Raw genomic sequence first — 21,017 nt, 5'->3', positions numbered from 1 at the left:
CATGAACTCATGTAAGAGATTCTAAGAACAAAAAGCATTGTTTAAGTGCTTCTGTGAAGAGTAACATTATGTTATTGCAACTAATCACATGAAACGATTGCAAGCCCCCATATGCTGAAAACCTTCTTTGTCTGTTAGAGAAAAGTTGGTTAATGCAATGTTAAGACTAATGCGTTCCCACATGAAAGATGTTTCTAAAATTTGAAATGAAATGTTATTTGCCAATCAGAAAGACATATTTTAATGTGTTAGGAATTTTGTGCTCATGAAATTATGTCAGTTATTCAAAGCACACGAAGCATAGTGTAGTGCTTCTGTGAACAGTAACATAATTTGAGATCTTCTAAGCAAATGAAGAGAATGCAAGCCCCCATATGCTGAATTCCTTCTTTCCCTTTAGAGAAAGTTGGTTATTGCAATGTTAAGACTAATGCGTTCCCACATGAAAGATGTTTCTAAAATTTGAAATGAAATGTTATTTGCCATGCAGAAAGACATATTTTAATGTGTTAGCAGTTTTATGCTCGTGAATTTATGTTAGAGCCTCTAAGCACAATAAGCTAAGTCATTCTGTGAACAGTTACAATATGTTAGTACAACTAAGCAAATGAAGACAATGAATTTCCACATATACAGAAAACCTTCTTTCTCAGTTAGAGAAAAGTTGGTTAATACAATGTTAAGATTAAAGATTGCCCACATAAAAGATGTTTCTAACATGTGAAATGAAATGTTATTTGCCATAATGAAATGTTATTTGCCACGCAGAAAGACAGATTTTAATGTGTTAGGAATGTTGTGCTCATGAAATTATGTAAGAGATTCTAAGCACAGAAAGCATAGTTTAAGTGCTTCTGTGAAGAGTAATATTATGTTATTGCAACTAAGCAAATGAAGAGAGTGCAATTCCACATATGCTGAAATCCTTCTTTGTCATTTAGAGAAAAGTTGGTTAATGCAATGTTTTGCAACTAATGCTTTCCTACATGTAAGATGTTTCTGAGACATGAAATGTTTTTTGCCATGCGGAAAGAGAGATTTTAATGTGTTATGAATTTTGTGCTCATGAACTTATGTCAGTGATTCTAAGCACAAGAAGCATAGTTTAGTGCTTCTGTGAACAGTAACATTATATTAGATCTTCTAAGCAAATTAAGCTTAGTTTAGTGATTTTGTGAACAGGAAAACTATGCTAGTGCAACTAAGCAAATGAACAGAATGTAAGCCCACATATGCTGAAATCCTTCTTTCTCTTTTAGACAAAGTTGGTTAATGATTGCAAGACTGAAGCTTGCCTACATGAAAGATGTTTCTAACATATAAAATGAAATTGCATTTGCAATCCAGAAAGACAGATTTTAATGTGTTTGGAGTTTTATGCTCAAGAAGTTTTGTTAGAGCTTATATGCACAAGGAGCTTAGTTTAGTGCTTTTGTGCACAGTAACACTATGCTAGTGCAACTAAGCAAATGAAGATAATGCAAGCCCACATATGCTGAAAACCGTCTTTCTCTGTAAGAGAACGTTGGTTTATGCAATGTTAAGACTAAAGCTTGTGTTACTCAGTGTGTTCTTTTATGTTACACCTTTAACCCTATGATTATTCAGGTAGGGTAATAAGAATAGTCAAATCTAGCCTAAACCATGAAGCATTCAACAGCCACAAGTTCTTCAGGAATGACGTAGATGACTCCCTAGTGGTTGTTCTTGTTTGAGGCTCAGTTTGTAGTCATAAGTAAAGTTTCACGAGAGACAATAGTAACAGTAAAATCTCTTATTTTATTAGTTACAATACAAAGCAGTTAATGCAAAAATAAAACAAAATCAGCTAAGTTGCAAAGCTCTCCAATCAAATTCTAAACAGCAATATTGGAGATACTGTTAACCGCCCCTCGATAGGGTATCAGATGTTCTCAACACTTAATGCAGGCAGTATCTGAAGAGTGGCTTACTCCGCAGACTTTTAATAATACTTTTTGGGAAACTCCAATTCAATATCAGTCTCTGTGACTCACATGAGTCGATTGTCCTTCCGTCTTCTCCTACGGTGTCATCTTCTTTTAGCACACTTCTCCTTCTTTGCTGTAGTCTTGTTTGTTTTACCTCTGCTTGTGGTTTTAAACCTTCTCTTCAGCCCCGTGTATCCTAGTTACCTTTGTGATTTGTTACACACATTAAGTTTTCACACCTCTTCTACAGTATAAACAGAGGAAGCCATGCACATTATCATTTAATGCATTTTAGGTACTTTCATATTCAAGCATATATGGCATCAACTCAAAAGAAAGCTAAATAAAATACCACTGAAACAGGTAAATAGCAATATCATTATCCATATCCAAAACACTTGCCCACATGAATGATGTTTCTAGCACATTAAACGAAATGTTATTTGTAATGCAGAAAGACAGTTTGTAATGTGTTAGGAGTTTTATGCTCATGAAGTTATGTTAGATGTCATAACCCCGTTAAAGATCCTATGAAACTTAAAGGGTTTATCTCTTAGTGCTGTGGAGTAGGCTTAGTTAGGGATAAGTCCCTTAGCGATACTTATCCACTGGACCACCAAAGGGGTTATGGCCGTTATACATTGCAGCAAAATACACGTGCGAGCACAGTGTAGCAACATTTGCAAAAGATGAGTACATTTAAAGCCATGAGGGAGGTCCTGCGCAATGCCCAGTAGGCAGATCTTAGGTCCTAACTGCAGAGGGCAGGATAAAACGTTCTCTAATGCTAAGAAAACACCTGACCAGAACTGTTGGACACCCCCAAAAGCAGGTTCCCTCAGCAATCTTGGATTTATTGCAGAAGCTGGATAAATTGAGGTTCATTTTGTGCATGTGTACTGGAGTAACATGTAAACTAAGGGATGATATTACACTCTAAATGATTAATAGATGCACGCACAATTATCCATGCACTGCATAAATTTTATGCATGTATCTTACTAACCACAAACAAATGCCTTTCAATTTGAGTCTGTAGAATTCGGGATTAAATGATTGTGCAGCGATTTGTACGAATAAAATGTTTGCGAATAAAAATGTTCTGTTTTGCATTAATATATCATAAATTGCTCATGCAAAAAGGAATACGTGTATATGTGGACCAGGTGACACGCGTGCATTAATTGACATCTAGTTCGAGTCGATCTTGTTCGGTTCATTTTAATTTTGAGACATTTTCGCAGTTTACAGCATTTCACGTCCCCCACACACACAACTACCAATGAACAAGACCCAGTGCAATTCATTAACGTGTACATGATTTGAAAGATTCGCAAATGTGCGTCACAACACTGAAACAAATGCTTTTCATCCGGTGTCTGCAGAGTTAAGAATTACATTAATGTGCAGCATTTTGTTCAAATAGAGACATATTTGTGAATACAAATGTTATAGTTTGTATTAAAGGATCATGATGTGTGCATGTAGCGATTAAAATGTGCATTTGTGGATCAGGCGACGCGCGTGCATTCATTCACGTCTCTTCTGAGTCGATTCTATTTGATTCATTTGAATTTTGAGACTTTCGTTCTGCCCTTTTAGCCTTGCCCAAGCCGCACACACACAGCTCGCGATTCACGCGCAGCTGGGCCTCAGAAAATCAGCGACCACTAGATGGCACTAGCCCCACTCACATGTGCGCATTCCATTGAGTACGGTTTCATGAATGTTACATTGTGCTTTCTTCGTTTCTTTTTGGTTTGACTATTCTCCTCCACCGTAGAAATACAATAAAGTTGTTTTATTGAACTTGTTTTAACAACTAATAATTTTAAATTGTACCACCAAGTGATGCATGTTCATACTAAGAGTGTGTGTGTGTTTTGTACCATAGACCCGCTGAAGTGAAAAAGTGTGGGTCATATTGACCTGAGATCTAAAGGCCCACAGGCCTAAAGTTACCTGGTTTTGCTTCCAGGTTATTTTACAAACATATATTTCTCTAATAAAAATAAAGTATTTGATCTGCTGCAGAATTTCTTCAACGAACGCTACACTACATTAAACTATATACAAAATTAATTCAACTTGTTCTTGGCTATATGTGTATTTTCCTAATCCAACTCACCTCATTTACTCCATCAGCTCAGTATGATTAACAAGAAGTATGATTGTTGCTTTAATCCAAGAAGGTACTGAGTCCTGTTTTATAATTAATTTACTCAGGGATACCATCAACAAGAGATAGCTGGGAGAGCGGCCCTGCTAAGATCTTCTTATAGTATAGTCTACTCTTGGAAATGGGGACCCACCTAATTTTTCTCCCCCAAGCCCTGGTAATTCTAACAACGACTCAACTCTTGCTGTTTGTTTTTCTAAGATTATCAGAGTTCTCTAAATGATAACTGGACAAAGCAATTCAACAATGTGAAAAAAGATCAGTTATTTCAAAATGTATTTATTTTTTCCAGACATCAATATTCTTTCAAGTCTGTGTAGAATAGAAGTGAAAATTAATTTTGATAATAACAAGCATATTTTTCCAAATATTGAGCACAGCTACAGCACATGGAGTTTGCTGCAAAACTGGAACATTGACATATATTGCTAATGGAGAAGAAAGTGAGCAATATAAGATTGTTTTGTCAGCATTTAATTCATGTTGTCATGTAAATCTCCATCCACATTTCTATTGTACTGAACATTTAAACAACTCACTTTAATGTTTAATTTTCTGTGTGAAAGAGTCTCATTTTTATTTAACTCTTTGATTTTTTTGGTGGTATTTGACCTGGACAATTCTTGGTAGTTCTTCTGAATTCTTAATGAAATAACAGGCTATCAACAGAGCAAGATTATCTTAACTGGTACAAATCATTTCAAGTAACAAACAGTGACAATGTTACACACATATAACACAACACACAATGACATTCTTCAGATTTTTCTGAGGTTGCTTAGAGATTAAAGTGACCGACAAGCACAACTTTAATTTTCACATATGCTCACATTTTCCCAAATAAATCTGTTTTCAAACTCTGTTTACGTCACCATCCCAGGTGAATTTTACAGTAAAATACATAAAAAGAAAGCAGGAACAATAAAAGAAGCTCTACCAAAAAGGGCACCTAAAGAGAATAAGAGAAAAAAATACTGTAAACACACAACACTACATATCACAGCATAAAATAACACATTCACACACTAAGGCATATACACAATTTTTCAGCAATAAAATAAAACACATACCAGCCAATATAACACTGGCACAGGTTTTCATGCGAAGTAGCTTGTTTGATGAGCAGCTCCACTTGAGTTGGTACGTCCAAAGTCTCATCATGGGAAAAGTCTCGTCCTAGAAGAAGTAAATTCACATAAATCCATTATCATTTGTTTTACTAGCTGTTGATTTTTGATAATGAATGATAGTGCTAGAATTGTGTCACTTAGAGAACTAACACATACATTTCTGTGGTCAGAGAATGAATGAGTTTTGCTCACCAGTTAGCTTGTCCCGCACCCTGTTGATAATTTGGATGGCTTTCTTGTTCAAGGCTTCAGGTTGCACAAGGCCATCTCCAACTGAAGGAAGAAAATAATAAAGGAACATTTTCAATGATAAACATCCTGAAAAACACACATCCTGAAACCTGATCATTAAGCAGATTAAGAGTAAGCAGATTCTTCTTGATGATTCCTTTAAAACTTTTAGGGCTTAATTATGTTGGCTTGAGTATGTCAAATCTTGCCCATTGGCAAGGCAAGGTTGAAGCTGCTACTCACAAAAATGCTACTCACAAAAATGCGTTTTGATATGTTCGCCACATAACGCGAAAATTACGAGGCAAACATATCAAAGTGCATTTTCGTGAGTATCAGCATAGTAAAGAGTGTAAATAATGCTTACGTTTAACTGTATACAGAAGAAGATTATTACCAGGGCTGTTGATTTAACATTAATTTGATGCAGTAATTATGGAAAAAAATGGGTTAAATTATTAAAACCCATTAACTGCTGTTTAAAACCCACCAACCTCACAGCACTATTTATGCAATTCTAATTGCTGAAAAAGACTTGTTATTATACCAAATATAATTTCAAATGCAGCTTCTGAACAAGGGCTGAACAAGGAAACCCCAATTTCTGAAATGAATTGTAATCCTGAATTATATGAGCGCATGTTATTCGGTTAGTTTTATTTAATTATTGAAACATTAAAAGGTTTGTTTTACTTTAGTTATTTGTGCTTATACTAATGGAAAACATTAGCTTTCCTTTTATGCTAAACATTTTTACTGTGTTCTTATCAAATATTTGTGGCTGAATTGCGTTTTGTGGGGAGTTGAATGTTGAATATAATTGAATATATAATTTTTTTTTGGTTTCAGGTAAACGTAAATGATCATATGATGATTGAAATAATGATAAATGCATGTTGATGTCACACAGCAATGTGTCTTGAAAAAAAAAACTTTTCTGGTGAAGGAGGATGAACCACGGTGGTACTGATGGAGGAAGGAGCCATGGTGGAATTTTGAGCCCAAATGACAAGAAGTGACACTGGCAGATGTGGAGGCCCAGGCAGAGTCTGATGGACTGAGAGATTAGGCGACACAGATGGACCAGGAAACCAAAGCAGAGACATGGCGAAGTCGAGGTGGAGCCAGGGTACCGGAGTCGACAATAGTGTGAGGAATGGAGGAGCCCGATGGTGCTGCAGGGGTGGAGGAATGAGGCGCAGCCAAAGGTCTTCATGACGACTGACCAAGGTGGGACTAATGGAGCCGGAAGGACAATGTTAGTTGTCTGTAGAGCTGAGAGGCCAAGGCAGAGCCGACTGGCTGATGGGCCAAGGTGGAGCTGAGGGCTTGGAGGGAACAGGGAGAGCTAGGGAAGAATCCCCATGTCATGGCAGAGCTGGTCACTTGAAGCCTCAAGGCAAATCCAGGTTGAATGGGGGCCGATCCAAAGGGCGGAAAGGAGCCAGCGAAGGGCAAGGCCAAAGGAATGGCTGGCTCTGGTGGAGCAGGCAGGAGAGGAAGGTTCGGTGTGAACACCAAGCCTGTCTCCTAACCCAACACTTGTTGATGATATTGGTGTTAAACTGGACCACTGGTGATCAAGTGGCGATGAAGAACAGACTGTGCTGGATGGGACCAGCAGCAACAAAGACAACTCTGTGCAACACGGGACCAGTGGCGATGAAGAACAGACTGTGCTGGATGGGAACAGCAGCAACAAAGACAACTCTGTACAACTCGGGACCAGTGGCGATGAAGAACAGACTGCGCTGGATGGGACCAGCAGCAACACAGACAACTCTGTGTAACATGGGACCAGTGGCGATGAAGAACAGACTGTGCTGGATGGGACCAGCAGCAACAAAGACAACTCTGTGTAACACGGGACCAGTGGCGATGAAGAACAGACTGTGCTGTGTGGGACTTCCAGAGGCAAAAGCGGGTCATGGGCGGGAACTTGTGGCGAAAGCAATATTCATCTTCCTTTTCATGGTCCGGTATTCTGTATTGTTTGAGTCCAATGATGATGCAAAGATATGCAAAGTTGTTCAAATAGTTTAGTAAATAAAATAAAAAAACATCCAAAAGGGTTTAATAATGGAAATTTTGACACAACCTGTGTCTTATTTGTACTTCTTTTAATGTTTTGCTTTAACTGCATAGTATCAAAAATGCCAAAAGATGGTAACTACTGGGCTAGCTGAAATATAATTAGCAGCTTTTTAGGTTTATCATTCATTGTTTTCTGATATATATATATATTTTGAACAAAAAGCTGAGGAAACCACAAAGCCTACATCTGGATGTACATTCAGAACGATGATAGAGCATAGTTGGAGATGAACATACTGTAGATGGAGTAGATTGCTTCCATAAGCACCCCCAAAGCTTGCACAGTCCTATACTACTTCCCGGGTCGAGATTTCAATCGGTAACATTAGGCAGTTTTGATTTATGTGCTGTTTAATGTTCGCATTATTTTACAAATGTAATTGTTTGTTTCTGCTTATGTTTATTATGTGCTTGCGGTAGTTTTTTTTAAAAGCCGGATGGATTCTGTTTGAGATTAAAAAATTTTTTTTTTATTGTCCATCGGCTGGAAAAAAACCCACATTTTGACACATTAGTTAAGGTAACGCTTTGGTTACACTTCCATAACACTGCATTTATTTGATCAAACATAATAATACTCAATACTCAGAAAATAATACTAATTTTGTTGTTTATCCGGTCTAGAGGACAAAACCCGTTGTTTGTGGTGGCATAAGAATGATAAAGTAAAACCTGTTCTGTTTTTGACAGGTAGCCAAAAGGAACAAAATTGAAAAATGCTCAATTCAGAGCAAAATCACTTTAGATAATAATCATGATTTCTGAGCTTGTAAATTAGTACCACTCAGGAGGACATGAAAGCAGAATGACTTTAAGGACCGTCTTCAAGGACTTACTGAAGGAGTGAATTGACTCAGGCACTGTAGTCCCAGGCTTTTTGAGGGTTGTTTCTCCCAGGTCAATACCCTCCATGGCTTCTACATGAAACATACCAAAAAGACACCACAAAAATGAATCTATTACCAAGAAAATGCATTAGTTTTGGTGGAAATTCCGGATGAGTACATTTGAAGTCAAATCTTAATGTCACTTTTTCTTATGGGACTGTCCAAAATGTGTGCAAATAAAAGCATGATTTATGGGAAAGCTCCGGCAGTGTGAACAAAATCTTGGGAACAACTTTTGGTAAAACTTTCTATAAAGCGCATATTTATAATACATTATGAGGGTATTCTTCAGGCATTATAATGAATGCGTAATGCATTATATAAAAACCATATTAAACACACCATAAAAAAAAGAAAAAGAAAAGTAAAAATCATTCAGCTGGTATTCCCCTTCCCCCAGACAAAACTACTAAAGGTTCAGTCCAATAAGGGGCATGCTAATGCTATAAACACCAATTTGATCCACATGGTCTGTTTGATAGTACAGCATGAGACTGGAAGGTCAACAACCAAAACAAAAGGTTTGGGGAAAATTCTCACCCGAAATAAAGGTAATTCTGACTGAAATTAAACTGTATTGTGACATTCTTTAAAAAGAATAACTGATTGAACAAAATGTTGGCCAACAAAAAAACAACAACAACATAGTATCATACTCATTTGAAACAGGCACAACAATTACACAACACCATGATGATTTAAAAGATGGTAAATGCCGGCATAATCAAGTAATGATGTGTGCATGTCTATCAAGTCCAGGTAATTCCTTGTCTGTCACCAAGCTTACCTTGTGACAGTCATATTACACATTCATCTGCTCTGTTATCTGATCTTATGGCTGTTTGAGAAAACAAATATTATTATTATTATTATTACTACTACACTTATAAGCGGTCTTTGATTGCAAGTAGCATAAGAAAGATGGCAAGATATGAGACTTATAATACATTATAACTATGAGAAATATAATCCATTGTAACTTAAGTGGATGCAACATGTTCACTGTGTGTTCATGTTGCATGTTGCAAATCATCATACTCTTAAAAGCTATAACCACAAATAAGTAAATATTATAATAGTTTAAAACTGTTCTTATTTAAATATTTATAAGATGATATAACATATTATAAGGTTTTTTTATAATGCATTATGCATTCATTATAATGCCATAAGAATACCCTTATAATGTATTATAAATATGGGATTAATAGAAAGTGTTACCCAACTTTTTTTCTGTAATCTCCCTGCTTATCAATTTTACAGGGGAGTTTACCTTACTATAACACTATTAATTGGAATGGGGATAAAGTCAAAGACTCACCGACAGACTGTCCTGCCGTGTAGGAGTCAGTTCTGGTCCTGGAGCGCTTGTTTCCTTTAGTGTTTGCTGTAGGAAAGAAAATAAACATTCAGTTACTTGACAAACTTTACTTTTTTTCACAAACAAAAGGCTGAATATCAACCTAACATCAATATTTTAGGTTGATATTTTCAAATAAATTAAAAATTAATAAACTAAAATGGTATAAATGTAAAAAAAATGAAATGAAGAAAAAATAAATTCCTTTTGACATTTCTATTAGCTACTGTATACAGGTCACTAGGGCACCAACAGTGTTGTCAAGTAATGCATCAGAAGTCTTTCTAGACATTTTCTATGTGAATTCAAAATACATCACGACATATGATGAGTAACGGGTACATTAGCTATAATTAACATCAAGACACACATGGCAATTTATGTGATTAATACTAAACTTGTTTATAACAACTTATGATTGCGATCTAATATGGATTTTGGTCTTATAATGAGGTCAAAATATGTTATTTGTAGCTTTTTATAATAATCTAATTGCGAGAACTGTTTAGGATTTATCATGTAAACATCCTTTATTTAAAAATAATAATAACCATACGCTTCATCAGTAAGTAATAAGTAAAGTAATAATATTACACTGTATTTATAGATATATTAACTGCATCTTGTCTACTGTTAGACAAAATGTTTCAGGACCCACTTATTGTCATAATCATTGTTTTGATTTTCACATGGAATCAAATCAATGAAATTGGTGACATCTCAAGATCATTGTCTTGATTTTTGTATACCCCGTTACAAATATGGCACAACTATCACTTCTAGGACCTTGGTGGATTTGCCATATTTTTTTCCAGATGACCCCAGCATAAAGGTGTTTGTGATACAGTAGTGGCCCACAGAACAACATCAAGCAACGTTACATGGACCTTTCACAGACATGTCTTCTGAGCACAGAAAAGGACCTCATCCACTGTTTTGAAAGCATACAAGGATTAGGTGACCGTGACCCGTTACCATTTGAGAGGCAGAAGCCTTTTTCCATGCTGCTGAGGATCAGGATTTTAAGTTCTTTCCACAAATTTTTTTTTGACCATATCATGCCACATGTGGACCTCCTCTATTGCCAAATTCCACGAGGACACAAATTCTGTCCATATCAAACATCTCAGGCATATCATCCAGCAGCTGGAGCAGGACATACAAAAGATCAGGTTTCTAAATTAGAAATCAGTACAAGTCCATGTTACACTGGAGTTTGTTTTTTATTTTTAATATTTTAGGAATGGATTCTCATGGATATTTTTCTTACAAAAACGCATCGATTCGGTACAGGAGGCCGATTCGGCGAGAAGATGCTCAGTCAACCAAAATTGTATTAGTTGGTTTGCCAAATAACTCAACAGAAAGTGGTGAAGTCTGTGACAGACAGATCATTAACAGTTGGTCCTTGTCATAATTTTAGGAAATTGGGCCAGAAATTCAAATGTTTGCCTATCAAACATTTTGCTTTTGCACAGTAAAAAACAAACAAACTGTTGTTTCTGCTGTATCACAAATAAACGCCTCTGGCTTGCTTAGTTGGGGACACTTAACTTCCAGCGATATCGTCGATTTGATTGCACAGACTCTATTTAAACTGAACTGAGCTGGATGATGACATCACTGAATTCAATGAAAATTGAACTGAAAATTGATTGTTTACTATTATCATTTTGCATTATTGACAATATTTTCCTAATTAATGCTGTACAGTTGCTTTGACACAATCTGTATTGTTAAAAGCATTATATAAATAAAGGTGACTTGACTTGACAAATACGTGTCACAAATATGAACTGAAAATCAGCGTATAGGTTACTTGCCTCACAGACATGAGAAATATATATATTTCAATCTGCACTACTTTGTTTAAATAAGATTGTAGAGGTCCTGACATTATTTTGGCGGAAGGCTTTACTTTGAAGGGTTCAGATTTTGAGCTGTCCATAAGCAAACCTCACTGAGATTTAAAACCCCCGAAGCCTAATGCAATTGCCAGAATTTTTTATATGCAACAGATATAACATTTCATGCAGAAGTGTTACAGGTCTGTAAAGGAGACTGGACAAGATTAAGCAACAATTAGCAGATAGTTGATTTCTGTGAACAAGACGCTAAGTCATCATGTGCCTGTATAAGGAGGAGTTGGGGATCGAGGAAGGTAAGCTCATATCTGTGTGACAGACTAAGGCAAGTCCGAGTACGGATGAATTTATATATCATATTTAATTGTAGTGGGAAGAGTTACTGAAGCTGAGCGTTAGCTGATACTGGCTGTCACGATGTGGTCTGCCTGAACTACGTTTGAGCTCCATTCATCACTCAAAGAACAAAAACTTTTCTACTTTTAAATGAACCAATTCAAATTGAAAACAAATACTCTCTAATTATGTGATGCGTATGGAAGGTGCATTTCTCTCTAAATGCGCATCCACTGTACTGTGGAGATGACGAGGCAGCATCGTTAGCTTTAGTCCACACTGACTCCGAAAATGCAAAATGCATTTATTAATAAATAATTAAAATATCTCCTTGCTATTTTTTGCTGACACATACATAGTCATTACTGCTATAGCAGCAACAATAAAAACTCTAATCTCTGTGGTTAGCATAAAAGGTTATGCAACAGCCGCTGGCTCATGCCATGTATTAACTGCATTGTCATGATTAGCAGGTTATCTGATTCATAGGCTCACGAAGGTCTCACAACCTCCCAAGTGTCTGACCTTGCACAGTGTATGCCATTTCTTAAGATGTAACAGGATTGTGTGGCTCTGGTATTTTGAATAAAAAGGAAAAGTTGTGTGCTCACTGTCCATAAGCCTCCAGTTGAGTAATGGATCATAGACAAAGGCCTCCAGCACGGCCATGACACTGTCCCTGTGTTCCCGAAGTACCTCCATCACCGTGTGACATGTAATCCGGTAGTTACCATCCAGTCCGGTCACCTGAGAGGAAACATGATCTGTTAGGCAGCCAGAAAGACAATGCAAGGGTGTTTAAGTCACACTTTAGTTTGGGGACCAGTTCTCACTATTAACTAACTACCCATCTTTACTTTAACTATGACTTCAATAAACTCATAATTTGCTGATTATTAATAGTTAGTAAGGTAGTTAAGTTTAGGTATGGTGTAGGATTAAGGGATCTAAAATATGGTCATGCAGAATAAGCCACTAATATGTGCTTTAAAAATATTAATAAACAGCCAATATGCTAGTAATATGCATGCTAGTTAATAGTGATCACTGTTTTTCCCAGTATCTAGAAGAGTTACTAGTTAAGGCAAGGTGGAAAAAAAAATTTTGGACCAAATACGCCCCCATGCAAAAGATCATCTTACCTCCATGGCATTGGTTAACATCCGGGTTAATCTGAAAGGTATTTTCTCAGGGAATTTTTCTCTGGTCATTGCAACCTTAAATATATATATAGAAAAAACAGTTGTAAACAAACAAAACTACTGCATGTTGCTTATTTGTTGTTGTTTATAATATTTAAAACAATTACCTCAAAACAGTCCCCAAAATCAATATGCAGTATCTTTCCACTGAGCCTGTCCAACATCAGATTAGAAGGATGTCTGTGGTTGGAGGAAAAAAAGATTATGCATGGTATAAATAATGAATGAATAAACTAGTTTGAGTGTTGATTAAAAAAAAAAACAATAATGCCAGTTTAGTTTGTACCTGTCCCCAAGCCCTAAGATATAGCCAACCATGGACATGACAGCTAGTGAGCGGGTGTAGTTTGTCCTCCTATCAAACCAAACCTGTACAAAGAGGTAGCCATTTTTATTTTATAAATTAAAATAATAAAAAAGTAATTGATAGAATCTCATTTAAAAAAATTTTGTTCTTAAAACAACTACATTTCTGTAGATAAAATGGTAAATATATCTACAATGGTAAAATTAAATGGAATATACTGTACATTTCAACATTTAACTGAAAAAGTAACTCAGTATAATACAAAATCTCTTGATGAAATATTCATGTTAAATTTTCACCAAAATCAAAGAGTTATATTTTGCATAAGGTAAACAAACCCTATTTTAGACAATTCCAGAAAAAAAATCCACCCCAATTAATGTACGTAACACAGAAGAAATCTCATTCTGACTACTGTAATACATTAAAAAAAACAAACACATAAAAATTCCAATCCGGACACAGCCATTTTCTCCTCAGTTAGCTTAAGTTATAGCTCCATTCAGTAGTACAACCTTCGGTAAAACTTAATTTTGATACTCCACTTTAGACATTCTACTAACTATAAGTAACTTTGCAACTACATGTCAACCACCAGTCATCAGAGACTTCGTAGACTGTCGGCGTAATATCTGCTAACACTTTATTTTTAAATGGTCCCCCAACACACCATTCTTTGATTGCGAACTGCTCTGAAACTGCAAGGCTGTAGAATGCGCAACGATGCCACGTTCTGAATTTAAACAAGCAGCGCTCATATTTAATTAATTGAATCAGAGCCTTTTGAAGTTTAATAATCATATTAGACTATCATGTATTTTCTGCATTTTTGCCCCCAAATTTAAGACCTCTCAAAATGATAATTAAAATGTTTGTTATACAATTAAATATATTCAGGACTTTTTAAGGACCTGCAGGGACTTTTTATTTACTCATGTGCACCTAAATACATTTTACAATTCGCCCACATCTATTTGGGCACAGAGATGAAGTGACTGGAATCGACTTTGACAGAAAATGACAGAAAATATGACCATATGCTAAATATACAACACAATTTTTTGATGAGAATGAAAGATAATGATGATTGCAAACCTCTGAGCTGGGACTCTTAAGCCACAGCAGTTTGGCCAGGTCATCTCCTGCTGTATTGTTCACTGCATGCTCAAACACCTCCACCTTCTCCATGAGAGTCAAGTGGTCATAGTCAGGTGCCATCTACCATAAATTACACCGTTTTAGCCAACAGAGATTAATTTTACTTCTTCAGTTCTTCACGTCCTCGCACACCATCCGCAGTAGTTTTGTTGTGCCCATGACATATTAACGTGTGCGATTATAATATGACCAAGAGGTAATGACATTCTTATGTCTTAGCCATGAGATCCTAGGGAACATTCACATAGTAGATAACTACTATATAACAATGACGTATACTAATATAATATAACCATGCCTTAAATGCCACAGTGACTTCTTAATCCAAAATAAAATGTTAAATGAATATCTCAATTTCTGATAGTACCATGTTGCTATGGTCTGTTTGTTTAGGCATTAAACTTGTGAGCAAGAGAAAAGGATGTCATTACTTTAACACAATGATCTTGTGGCCATGACACACTGTACAATCACATTCTCACAAGTTAATATTTTGTGGCGTTCACAATATGTCACAATATAATATGTCCTGGTCACAACAAAATGAAGCGAAACAAACATGTGCCCTTCCATGCAATGCATTTTTTTAAAGACGTTAAAAACTTTAAAGACAAACATTTTCTTTCCTTCTAATAAAATGCGCTGTTGAACTGTTCATAGTAAGACCAGGAAAGTGTATTACTAAAGTAAAAATGGTCAATGGCATACAGGACGCTGTATTTGACAGGTTTGAGACATGTTACCCTAAGCATGATGCGATGTTCAATGTTGAGTAGGATCTTCTTCTTCTCTCGGTAGTCTCGAATCAGTGCATGCAGAGTGTCACAGTGAGGAACCCAGCCAATCAGACCAGAGTTGGTGGAGAGTGGAATCACAGCATAGCGCTGAATACTGTTCAAAGACATGTTCATTAGAGGAAAAAAATTAAAAATATGAGCCACAAAAATTAGAGTATCAAAACCTACCGACAGAGCTGGCTAATATTTCTGAATCAGTAGACTAGCACTGTATAGCGCTCCCCACCAATAAAATTTAGAACACTTTGTAAATAATGGGCTATGAAAATTGGTCTTTTTTAGCAAAAAAAATTAATTCTAGAAAAATTTTATCTTTAAAGCGTCTAGAAATCCTTATGAGTACGAATCTAACTGAAGTATCTTTTCATCCATATTGTATGTTTTTAAATTCTCCTGAGCGATTAAAAACCTAATCTTAAATTTAACTTAAAAAAATTATAAACCATGGTTTTACTGGGATATAAATATCAGGCCAGATTCCTTTATCCATCACTGCGAAATAGACCTGAAAACAGAATAATTACTCTATGTGAGACAAAAGGTTGAGCTGCACAAATGAGGAAATGGCTATATAAGAAATTAGCTCACATCAATTCAACAAAACAGATTCTAGAAAAAGAATCTAGAAAGTTTCTGGATGTCAGATCAGTCTTAAATCCCTTGCCACGTGTTGCTCAACCTTTTTACAGGAGAAGATTCAGAGCTTGTGATGTAGGTTGTAGGTTGCTTCGGATAAAACCTTCTGCTAAATGAATAAATGTAACAACTATATTGTACGAGGGGGTGTCAGAAACGTTCAAAAAGTAAAATATTTTACATTAATTAACAGTTAGATTTTTGTAAATATTTTAAAAGACCAAAAGCATGAACATCAAACAAATGCCAATATTCGAGGAGGTCACTGTAATACCAGCTCTGCTCAGCAGGTAGCACTGCTGCCTCACAGTTTGAGTTCTGGCTGTCCAAGGAAGCCTATCTGTGTGTAGCTTGCATGTTCCTCTCGGTGTTAGCATGTTTTCTCAGGGTACTCTGGTTTACTCCACCATCCAAAGACTTGCAGCTTAGGTGGATTAGAGATGATAAATTTCTCATAAAAGTGAGTGTTACTGTGTCCCAGCACTGGGGTGTCACGAGTTGCATCTGGTGTAAACTTTAGTAGCAAAAACGTTAAAGTGTTAAAGTTGGCAAATTCAGTTCAGCTCATTTCTGGGAATCTTTTTAATCTACCTACTTCAAGGAATCGATTCAAAATGCTTATTAAATTTTTAGTTTGTATCATCACTTAAAATGTTCACTGAAGTCCCTGCATGACCTTTTTTTATGTATTAAAATGTTTTAGTGAAAATATGCTCATAAGTTTGCATACTTATTGCAGAATCTGCAAGCTGTTTATCATTTTAAGATATAAAAGGGGTCATAAAAATATTATGTTGCCGTTCCAGCATTTTACATTTAGTACAATTGAGGGACTTAGGCACAAAATGTCACTGATGTTCAAGCAGCCAACACACTACGTTTAAGACACTACTAGTTTAAGATAAACTTTTGATGGTCATGATGATCTGTGTAAATATTTATTTTGTCTATTGAGAAATATGTTTTTGAAAAACATATTTTTTAACATAAAGGGTTAGTTCACCCAAAAATGAAAATTAGGCTGTTTTTTACTCACCCCAGAGCCATCCTTGGTGTATATGACTTTCTTCTCTCAGAAGAATCCAGTCGAATTTTCGGAAATTGTCCTGGCTATTCCAAGCTCTATCATTGCAGTCAGCGGGTGTTGCAGTGCTTCAGTCCCAAAGAAGTGAAATAAAAAGTGCCCATCCATAAAATAAGTGTCTCACACAGCTCCGGGGGGTGAATAAAGGCCTCCTGTAGCGAATCGATGCGTTTTTGTAAGACAAATATCCATATTCAAAACGTAATAATCACTTTAATCTAGCTTGCGCCAACAACTGATGACATGAGGTCAGCGTCGCCTATGCGCCAGTGAGTCTCATGAAAACCAACATTTGTTTACAGGATCAAAGGAAGCAAAGTTTCCTTACTTTAGCAAAGGAAAACCAATCTCCTCTTGGCTTATATCGAAATCCTCTGACATTCTTCTTTACAAATCCTTGATTTGTACTTCAAATTCTTGACCGTTGTTTTGTTTTGATCTCTCCGCTGCGCTTCCGCGTTCGTCACTTCTGAGCAGCGCATGCGCAACGCTGACCTCATACATTATTCCCCCGGAACTGCTTCCGCTTACAACAGTGAGTGCAAGCTAGATTAAAGTGATTATTACGTTTTAAATATGGTTATTTTTCTAACAAAAACGCATCGATTCGCTACAGGAGGCCTTTGTTCACCCCCCGGAGCCGTGTGAGACACTTTTTTTTTATGGATGGGCACTTTTTATTTAACTTCTTTTGGACTGAAGCACTGCAACACCCGCTGAGTGGCATTAAACAGCTTAAAAGATCAAAGACAATTTTTAATATAACTCAGACTGGATTCGTCTGAAAAAAGGAAGTCATATACACCTAGGATGGCTCTGGGGTGAGTAAAACACAGCCTAATTTTCATTTTTGGGTGACCTAACCCTTTAATATCAAGCCTAACTCTCGCAATACTTATATGACTCCTGAAGCAGACGTTTGCATATGTGCCAGTAATTAAAACATGCAAAATACTGGCTGATATACAGGGTAATACTGTGTACTGGTCAACTACTAATTTGTAATGTATTTTACTTCTTGTGTCAAACATTCTGAATCTATTTAGCATTGATTCCACTGATCAGAAAAACAAAATGATCTTTTTAAGTAATTAAAAAAAAAATACACAAGGTATCGATATATCATTTGCTTTAGCTATGTCTTGTTTGCCTGATGTAATTTGTTTCAAAGAATGACACTTTCTGAGATTCTGATGCCTGAATGCAAGATACTTGCCTCAGATTCTTGCGCAAGGAGGCTGGGTCATTAGCCAGTAGAGTGTTCACTAAGCCAAAAAGCTGCATGACCCTCTCGTCTTGCCGTAGATCCTCATGACCCTTCAGCAAGAACATGAACTCGTGACCGTTGCTACCTGCAGGGCGCAGAACAGAAAAAGCTTTGTCTCACCGTATCAACTGTCACAAATGCATTTACATTTACAACCAAGATCACAGCATGTGTTTGTATGGAAAAAAGACAACAAAATGAAATCTCGCCCTCATAAAAGCAACCTTTTTCACACACTAGAACAGAGATGCCTTCACCAGGACCTGGGGACCGCATGCCATACAGTATATTACAAGTTCGGGGAAAAAAAACAAACATGCTATATCCTCATTTTTTATTTATTTTTGCATTGAAATTTACGTGAAAATAAGTGAATTTAATATATTTAAAAAAACACTCAACATTGTCCACTGCTCAGAGCAAGCCATGGGTCTGATCAGATGTACAACTGTTTATTTGTGTCTGTTGTTCATTTTCTTTGCCCCTAGTATTTATGACAGCCTATGCAAAACAGCTCATTTTCACTTGGCTCTTACCCATGATAGTGAGTTTGCGTGGCCGCTGTTTGGAGGTGATGACCTGCAATGAGGGAGCAATAGACTGGATACGTATAATTGGCTGATTGGGGTCATATGTTCCGGGCACGGCCAACTCCAGATCACGACACATAAGCAGTTTAGGAGAGACGTACTGAAGCTCTAGTGAAGTGAGCTGCGGGCAAAGAAATATGCATGAATACATAATTGTATGAAACATTACTAAATTATATCCTGACAGAAGCAAGTATTTATTTTTTAAAAGTGCACTTCTTTTCACAGCTGATATTGTATCAACACTGTCAGAAATTTATAACAACAAAATATCATCAGGTAGTATTAACGTCAGTCTTCATCCTGAAAATTGACTTGCTACGAGTTTAACATCATCACACATGCCACACATGAAAAGTTTGATAGCTTTTACCATTGTAAAATGGTGCTCATATTTTCTGTTCCCAATCCCAAATTTTAACTTTTCAATTTTTAAAACAACATCAACATTTAGGACATCATGATTTATGATATTGCTACAGGCTGATGTAAGTGATCTAAAGACTATTCTGAGGAATACACCAGCCAGAAACGCTACTGGCAGACCTGTGGCAGCTGTTTGGAGATCCTGCGGAACACGTGGTAGTACAGGTCCCAGGCCTGCGTCAGGTCCTTCACGTTACCTGATCGCATGTACTTTCTGCACCAGTCCTGCGCCTCCATCAGGTCTCGGCCATAAGCCTGAAACCACAGCCACAGTTATAAAAAGGAAAGTTAGGTCAAATCACCATTATGTATATAGCATTTTATACAAAAGAGATTTTCAAAGCAGCTTCACAGGAAAATAACAGAATCAATGACTCTTCATCAAATATGTGACCCTGAACCACAAAACCAGCCTTAAGTTGCTTGGGTATATTTTAGCAATAGCCAAAAAAACATTGTATGGGTCAAAATTATTGATTTTTCTTTTATGCCAAAAATCATTAGGATATTAAGTAAAGATCTTGGTCCATGAAGATATTTTGTACATTTCTTACCGTAAATATATAAAAACGTAATTTTTGATTTGTAATATGCATTGCTAAGAACTTCATTTGGACAATCTTAAAGGCGATTTTCTCAATATTTAGATTTTTTTGCACCCTCAGATTCCAGATTTTCAAATAGTTGTATCTCGGCCAAATATTGTCCTATCCTAACAAACCATACATCAATGGAAAGCTAATTTATTCAGCAAATTGACCCTTATGACTGGTTTTGTGGTCCAGGGTCACATATAAGGAAAATTCTAATTCTGTTTCTGTAAAGCAGCTCTAACAAGACATTCTACAAGCTCCAGTCAGTTCAGTATTGATTTAGTTCAGTTCAATAAGTGTCGATGCTGCAAAATGTGTCAATTATGAACAAATCAGATTAAACTATAAAACAGTCATTATTTAGCTCAATTTAGCTAAAATGTATTACATTTGTGGATTAATGTTATTCAATAAAATTTTGCATCCATCTGCTTGAAGATCGGGATATGACACACCTGCATTAGGTGGGAAGGAAGAGTTGTTATCTGTCCAGTGTTTGAAACATGAATCTTTTCAATAGCCATAAGCACTATGAACATTCTTCTTGTAAATGTGTTTTGGAAAGTGCTGCAGGCTAACATATAGACTAATCATTATCCACTTCTATATTTACTGTGTGCACAACCATGGATTGCAAAATCTGCTGTTTAAGCAAAACTTTTATAACCATTCGTTCTAAAAATGCCACTGGTATGGTTTTAAAATAACAAGTATTTCTATATTTAATATAATATCACATTCAACATTCTCGAGGATGACCAAAAAACTTTTACATCCATTTTACTTCAATGAACAAATGATCATTGAACCTCCATTACTGAAATAAATAAGGCTTTTAGTAACTAAATCCACTACATCAGCTAATTACTCTTCAACAGCTATGCTATAGAAATAAACAAAGCTACCACAAAAACAGAAATGCAAAC

General features: G+C 36.3%; 1 protein-coding gene across 1 annotated transcript in view; it reads right to left on the bottom strand.

Moving 5' to 3' along the window:
- Positions 1-4,431: 4,431 nt before the first annotated feature.
- Positions 4,432-21,017, bottom strand: part of LOC107594963 (serine/threonine-protein kinase mTOR-like) — a 139,001-nt gene continuing 122,415 nt past the window's right edge. Inside the window, exons 45-58 of the mRNA XM_016285202.1 lie at positions 19,619-19,753; positions 19,019-19,193; positions 18,432-18,567; positions 15,442-15,589; positions 14,636-14,758; positions 13,520-13,602; positions 13,341-13,413; positions 13,174-13,248; positions 12,643-12,778; positions 9,792-9,857; positions 8,420-8,500; positions 5,451-5,531; positions 5,199-5,304; positions 4,432-5,077 (exon numbers count right to left, since the gene is read on the bottom strand). Coding sequence (XP_016140688.1) covers positions 5,062-5,077; positions 5,199-5,304; positions 5,451-5,531; positions 8,420-8,500; positions 9,792-9,857; positions 12,643-12,778; positions 13,174-13,248; positions 13,341-13,413; positions 13,520-13,602; positions 14,636-14,758; positions 15,442-15,589; positions 18,432-18,567; positions 19,019-19,193; positions 19,619-19,753 — 1,434 coding nt within the window. The 3' untranslated portion in view covers positions 4,432-5,061. The remainder of the gene's footprint in view (positions 5,078-5,198; positions 5,305-5,450; positions 5,532-8,419; positions 8,501-9,791; positions 9,858-12,642; positions 12,779-13,173; positions 13,249-13,340; positions 13,414-13,519; positions 13,603-14,635; positions 14,759-15,441; positions 15,590-18,431; positions 18,568-19,018; positions 19,194-19,618; positions 19,754-21,017) is intronic.

This window comes from Sinocyclocheilus grahami, unplaced genomic scaffold (assembly GCF_001515645.1).
Source record: "Sinocyclocheilus grahami isolate Dianchi unplaced genomic scaffold, SAMN03320097.WGS_v1.1 scaffold194.1, whole genome shotgun sequence".
Taxonomy (NCBI): domain Eukaryota; kingdom Metazoa; phylum Chordata; class Actinopteri; order Cypriniformes; family Cyprinidae; genus Sinocyclocheilus; species Sinocyclocheilus grahami.
Note: the sequence above shows the minus strand (reverse complement) of the source record. Positions and strands in the feature narration are given on the sequence as shown.